The following is a 7,072-nucleotide window of genomic DNA, read 5'->3' as shown; positions in this document are numbered from 1 at the left end:
CCACCCCATGTTCTTGCAATATAGAAGGTTTCTCCATCTCAATGGTTATGCACATATGAACAGTTGCCCAACATGCTGCAGTTATGGTAAATGAACTTATGTTTAATTTTCCTCAATGAGGTAAGTACTGTAACACTTTGGTGGCTGTGGTTAGGAAAGGGGAGCAGAATTAAGTTTTGCATTTTGCAAATGTTTTTATGAGAAGCTGATGTGGCTAACAAACTAGGACCTTTGCAACCTAATTCACTAAAGCCGGCTGCAATACATGAGTGACCTTTGGATAGGCTATCTTGGAAATAAAAATCATGCAACTGTATGATGGGGGAGGGTGCTAGAGTACAGGAAAAACAATAAAATTAAAGCCTCCACTGGGACTTGGGTCTTAGGAAATACTTTCCAACACCATTTTGTGGCTTTTCTTTTAGCTGTTCTGTATATGGTATTTAATATATAATATTTTTAAAACATTGGTTACTTACCTGTCTTTGCACAAGAGCTGCATGCCAGTAGTGAGTGGGATAAACCACACTCACATGCATTTTCACATAGGCACAAATCACCCTCAGACTTATCTCTCCTTTGAAATCAGTTCATTCTTCCAGCTATAGAACTTACTGTCCACCCTCCCTCTTTATAATGGCAGGATGCAATTTAGCCAACTCACCCATAACTGTATGCAGCCCTATGGCTTCCACATTCATTCTCTTGAAAAGAAACAAAGCCCCCTTAGATGCTGCATTCTAGAATTTATAACCCAATGCATGTCTATTTCTGAATATACAGGCAAGTCCCTTTGAGCTCACTGGAGCTCCCAGGTAAGCAAGTATAGGATTGCACTTTTACAGGTTAATTTAACCCCAAAATAGCCATTGGATATAACTGCTTTCATTTTTCACGGATTATAAATGTCCATACCATAATTCTAAATGGCATAGTAACCTACTTGCCACCTTTCACCCACAATAAGCTTAGGCATAAAATTAAAAAAGTCATCCATTTGTACAAGAGCAATAAAAAAATTAAATATTTATTCAAATAATAAGCTTAAGTTCAGGCTGAAATGTTGGCAATGCAGATATTAAACACATCACAAAAGCGTGCACAAAAATGAATTTTGAGCAGAGAACAAAAATACTAGGCATTATACTAGACAGCTGATTTAAGAAAACAAAAAAGATTTATAATAATCACTATACAAAATATAAAATGTATTAAACACTACCATCCACAAAACAGTTTTTTAAATTGGTTATATTTAAAAATTATTTGTGTAGTTAATCATATAGTGAATTGTAAATGATTATACAATAACCTGTTTGGCTGGCAATACCTTGTTGCTCTATAGCACACCCAATCACATTGCAAAACTGAGCATCATCATTTATGCTATCAATAAAAGAAACAATTATTGATAATACAAGTAAATATTGTCTGATCTACAAAGAAGAAAATTATTTTTTCCCCTTCAACTCTGAAGTGCTTCCATGCGAAGTCAGCACTTGCTTGTTTTTAGCAGAATGTATTACCAAGCAATGTCCAGGGTTTTAGATGCTCACAGATAAGACTTTTACAAATCAAAGATTGACTGTAGACATGCAACCCTCTTGGCTAATGGATAAAAGCACTGTGCATCACTTTATCAAATTTATTGCCTTCCTGGAATTTCATTCAAGGCATCTGAAATTAGACCTAATGATAAATATACACATAGTGAAAAAGGACATAAACTGCTATTTGACACCACTATTGGTAATGTCTGTGCTACGTGAAAGCACCCTTTTAAAAAAGAGCCTATGCGGCGAGAGATAAGTGTCTAAAGATTCAAAATGAATCAACAGTATTGGATAACAATATAATTCTCAACTCAGAAGCTGCCTCAAGATTAGGTGCATCTTCAGTTAATGTAACAGGAAAAAAGGCAATGGGTTTTATTTTATTAAACGCATCCACTCAAACTGACCTAAGGCCACCAGATTTGCAGACACAACGTGTTTCTTTTTCTCTTTTTACAGTTCTTTAGGCTGTAAAATGATAAAGGAATAGATCTATTTAAAAAAAAGCTATTTCATCTAGATTAAGAAGTTGCTCCAGGCGTTGGGTTCACGTTCTGAGTAGCCACTTGTGGTGCTACCTCAATGATTCGAGGTTTGTCTATAATCCTGGCAGTGCGGTTGCCCTTTTCTACAATCCCAATAATCCATGCTTGGTGACCTTCACCATATTTCGGAGACTTGATTTCAGCACAGAAACGTGCTGCCTGTTCACGTGGTAAACAAATAAGGAGTCCTCCTGAAAGGAAGAAGAGTTGACAGTTCAGATCAGAAGTCACCACAAACCTTCTCAATTACTCCAATCTAAATCCCACCATTCTTAAAATGGAAGTTGGTAAAAGTTATTTCAGCTACAAAGTCTGGGCATCCTTGTTGACTGATGATGCTAAGGTACAATTGAATAGGCTTGCATTTTCCATGAGATTTTGCTTCCCTCCATCTATGTCTTGTGGATCTTTAAACACTCTTCCATGTAATTCTGATTGTTTCCTTTTATTTCAGTATTCTTTCTAACAGACCTAAGCCACCAGCAATTTTTCTCTGCATCAAGCTAGGAGAAGCTCAGCATTTTATCTTATTTTTATTTGGGGAGGCTCACCATGCAAACTTTGGCCACCTCATGAGAAGACTCGACTCCCTGGAAAAGACCCTGATGCTGGGAAAGATTGAGGGTACAAGGAGAAGGGGACGACAGAGGACGAAATGGTTGGACAGCGTTCTCGAAGCTACCAGCATGAGTTTGACCAAACTGCGGGAGGCAGTGGAAGAAGCGAGTGCCTGGCATGCTCTGGTCCAGGGGCTCACGAAGAGTCGGACACGACTAAATGACTAACAACAACCATGCAAACCATTTGAGAACTCCTGTAACAGTTTTTCAACCAAGTTCTCATCAAACATAGTTATATATATCCACCAGTGACATTATGTATTTTTAAAAATACATAAATGAATAAAGGACACACAATGGCATCAAAAGATGCTGGTCCTTATACTGTATCATTAACTCCAGAATGAAAAACAGCTTCTTTGGAGTGAGTAGCATGCCAAATCAACATTGCTATATAATACATGGTTATCAGTCAGCAAAGCCTTTTGAACTAAAAATTATTTATATTTATCAGCATCCTTCCTACCAAGACTTAGCATGAACTTCTTTGGTGAAGAAAATAAAGATATCAAATATGGTGCTTGGAGACAGAGCACGCCTTAAAATTTCTACAAGGATGCTTTCCGTGGGGATTCATCCACATGCAGGTTTTCTTGCCTACATGTACTGCAAGCATGTAATCATATTTTATTTGGTCACCTCCCTGCCCTTCTGCCCCCACCATTCCAGGAAAATGGAGAGGAGAGAACCACAATCCAGTCTACTACTGAAGCATAACAACCGTCAAGCCATTCACTGTGTGCAGATGTAAAGGAGTAGAGCTGTGTGCCATAAGGGCATTGCTGACAACGCCCTCACCCTCCAGATAACCCCACTGAGCAGTTTCATGTAGCTGTTAAACAGCATAGGGAATAAGATCCAACCCTGAGGAACCCAACATTGAAGGGCACTCCCCAAGCACCACCCACCCAGCAATGTCTATCCAGGTAGGACTCCAACCACCGCAAAGCGATGCCACCCACCCCTAACTCAGACAGGCGCTCCAGAAGGTTGATGGTATCAAACTGGTATCCAGTTCGGTTTCCAAAAGGATCTTCAGAAAGTTCCTTAGACGGTGTTTGAAAAGTAGACTGCAGTTTTTTGTACCAACTTTTCAAATGTGAACAACAAAGCTGGGAGTCTGTCTCTGAATAAAACCTAATCTGAGTAACTTGGCTGCTTTTGAACATGGAAATTGGAGGCTAATTTGTGCAGGTTATTTACACACTACAGAGAGATGAGCTAAAAGAATTCCAGGTAAATGGCTAAGTTTAATATTGATGAATATGTACACAAATAGTACCTAATTGTGCATGCTACCCTTTATTAACTTATTCTGATGCGTGAATTATGTTACATCAAACCATACTTAAAATAAACTATGGTTTAATGTGAATGCCCAGTGTACCTTTGCAGACTGCTGAAATTCTGGCTGCTTTGCTTCTCCCCGGCTGCCAAGAAGGCAAGTCTGGCTTGTTGTGTTGTCTGAACGGCCCAGCCTGACGAGGAAAGAAACCAGGAGCCCATGTTCAGCCCGCACAACAAGCCTGAGTATGGCTTCTTTCCTGGAAGCGCAACAGCAGCAGGGGACCAGTGAGGCACAATTTCGGCAGTGCAAACCAGCACGCTGCTTGTTCACAATAGTGTTCACATTAGCGTTACTTTAATGTGACCATGGGAACCAGGCCAACATGAGAAACCAAGCCTTAGGAGTGCGTACTCAGAAATGTTACTCCATTAAGATTTTTTTCTCCCTACTTAATACTGCCTTCTTGCCCTTCTGTGTAATTTGCAAAACACACATCTGGTCTAGAGCCACGATGTTGTGGACATTGGGAGACTACTCCAGACTAGAACTTGCACTAAAGACACACAGCAGCAGTGGCTAATTGGGCTCTCTGGGAAAAGAGCACCATCTGCTGACCTCTGGAAGAAGTTCTTTAAGCAATGCTTGTGAAAAAGCAGTGTTTGTATGCCAACGGGGTAGCGCCATCTTGTGCTGCCCAGTACTGCCAGGCGTGCTCTTCTCAATGGTTCTTTGCTGCAGAATTAAGCCTTGGGGGACTGGGCATCTTGCGGTCTGAAGTCTGGACTTCCAAGCACCATCCATGCGGCATGCAGGGGTGTTCTCCACAGGGAAGCTGCTCCCACACCCGATCTACCATGTCTGGGCTCTATTGCCCATCAGCTTATGGGCAATAGAGCCATAGCTGCTTTCACTTGCCAGCGCATGACCAGGAGTGCCCCACTGTGCCCAAGGCTCCACCTGATGTCACATATGATGGCAGGTGGGCAGGGCTTGAAGAAAACAGCCTCGCAGGCCAAGTTTGACCCACCTCTGGCACAACAGTATCGCTAAACTGCAAACACGATCCTTTGGGAGAGTGTAACTCAGTCTAGAGCAGACTGAACATCATGTCCTTGAGCAACTAAAGTAGTGATAGAACCTCATTTGTCAGGAGTTTGATTCAGTTTATTGGCCTGCATTCTGGAAAATGGTTCTGCAATTCCACTACCTCAACCCACAGAGAGAGAGAGAGAGAGCGCGCAAGAGCGCTGAGTGTAATCACCGTATTCATGGCACCCACTCTAAATTCCCAGGTGACTTCTCTCAGCATTTTTCTGCAGGTGGCAAGATGCACAGGAGACAAGTTTGGATGACTGCAATGCACTGTGTGCGACTGCTCAAGGCTGACCCAGAAGCTGCAAGTTGGTGCAAAATGCAACAGCTGGACAGCTCCATGAGGCAGAATATTACCATCCTAATATGCCGCTGAAAGAATGGCACTTGTTGCTGGTTTGCTACTGATTGCTGGTATTGGTGTACATTACCAGTAATCAGTAGCAAAGCGGCAGCTAATGCAATTTTTCAGCAGCTGCATATTAGGATGGTGATATTTTATAACTGGTGTCTGTCTTGATACTGGTCATTGATCATAAGAAAATGATTTGACTTGGTGTACCCTAAAAAGCTTGGGATCAGGATCCTGTCTTTCCCTCCTATATAGTGGAATTTGCTGCCAAGGAGTGTGGTGGAGTCACCTTCTTTGGAGGTCTTTAAGCAGAGGCTTGACAACCATATGTCAGGAGTGCTCTGATGGTGTTTCCTGCTTGGCAGGGGGTTGGACTCGATGGCCCTTGTGGTCTCTTCCAACTCTATAATTCTATATACCCAACTATGCAGGACAGGGTATCTTGCAGACACCATTTTATCAGGTGGACCATTCCACAAACTGTCAGAATCATACCATAAGTGTAGCACTAGAGTCTCTTTATAGGACGTGGGTGGTGCTGTGATCTAAACCACAGAGCCTAGGTCTTGCTGATCAGAAGGTTGGGGTGAGCTCCCGTTGCTCGGTCCCTGCTCCTGCCCACCTAGCAGTTCGAAAGCACATCAAATTGCAAGTAGATAAATAGGTACCGCTCCAGCGGGAAGGTAAACGGCTTTTCCGTGTGCTGTTCTGGTTTGCCAGAAGTGGCTTAGTCATGCTAGCCACATGACCCGGAAAAACTGTCTGTGGACGAACACCGGCTCCCTCAGCCTATAGAGCGAGATGAGTGCCACAACCCCAGAGGCATTCGCGACTGGACCTAACAGTCAGGGTTACCTTTATCTTTACTTAAAGTCTCTTTGGAACTCCCTCCTACTGCATATCAGACAGGCACCTTCTCCATTGTCTTTCAACAACAGGGGAAAACATTCCTCTTTCAACAAGCCATCCAGAATCTTTATCCCAATTGATATTTGTCTTTCTTTTGAATTAATTTTACATATGTGCTGCTGCTGTTTTAAAATTCTTATTTTTAAAAAATGTTTTATATATAGGTTATGATATTGTAAACCTCTTCAGGATGCCTCATGGAAAGCAATTGATGATGATAATAATAATATAGTGGAACACCTCAACATAAAGGTTATCGGGCAAAGTAGTAATCCCTCAGGTAGGCCACCCTCTGAATCAGTGCTCCAAAGAAGAGAACCACCAAAAGCCAAGCCTCCTACTACCAACCCAGCCAACCTCTCCAGAAGGATGCCATGATCAATGGTATCTTACGTAGCCCAAGAGAATTAGCAAGCTCAAACACTTAACTGGCCTTCTCTAGCTATTAGTCCATTAGACTAACCAAGGGAGTTTCTTGAAAGCTACATGCTAGCAAAAGAGTTGACATCTTTATAATTTGCTTTTTGAATGTGTGGTGCATCCTTCAATGTAGGAAGTGTTCATAATATTTACTTAAATTTACTGGTCTGCCCAAATAAGTTCTTACTGCTTTGTCCAGTCAATATGGCAAGCCTTCCTTTTTACTTGTCTCACTGAAGGCTATTTGTAATTGCAGAAATGCAACATCTCACGCACTGCAACCTACCTAGAAT

The 7,072-nt window shown here is 41.8% G+C and overlaps 1 protein-coding gene and 1 long non-coding RNA gene across 5 annotated transcripts in view; one reads left to right on the top strand and one right to left on the bottom strand.

The window, feature by feature from the left end:
- Nucleotides 1-1,011: 1,011 nt before the first annotated feature.
- Nucleotides 1,012-7,072, bottom strand: part of SEPHS1 (selenophosphate synthetase 1) — a 32,035-nt gene continuing 25,974 nt past the window's right edge. For all 4 annotated transcript variants that reach the window (XM_083464219.1, XM_083464217.1, XM_083464218.1 and 1 more), the window contains exon 9: nucleotides 1,012-2,289. In XM_083464219.1, the coding sequence (XP_083320345.1) occupies nucleotides 2,075-2,289 (215 nt within the window). In that variant the 3' untranslated portion in view covers nucleotides 1,012-2,074. The remainder of the gene's footprint in view (nucleotides 2,290-7,072) is intronic.
- LOC310688103 lies at nucleotides 2,296-4,093 on the top strand. Its single transcript, XR_014516776.1, has 2 exons — nucleotides 2,296-2,441; nucleotides 2,553-4,093. It is a non-coding gene; the product is annotated as an uncharacterized lncRNA (long non-coding RNA).

The sequence above is a fragment of the Podarcis liolepis genome (assembly GCF_965112155.1).
Source record: "Podarcis liolepis genome assembly, chromosome: 10".
In the NCBI taxonomy this organism is placed as follows: Eukaryota; Metazoa; Chordata; class Lepidosauria; order Squamata; family Lacertidae; genus Podarcis; species Podarcis liolepis.
Note: the sequence above shows the minus strand (reverse complement) of the source record. Positions and strands in the feature narration are given on the sequence as shown.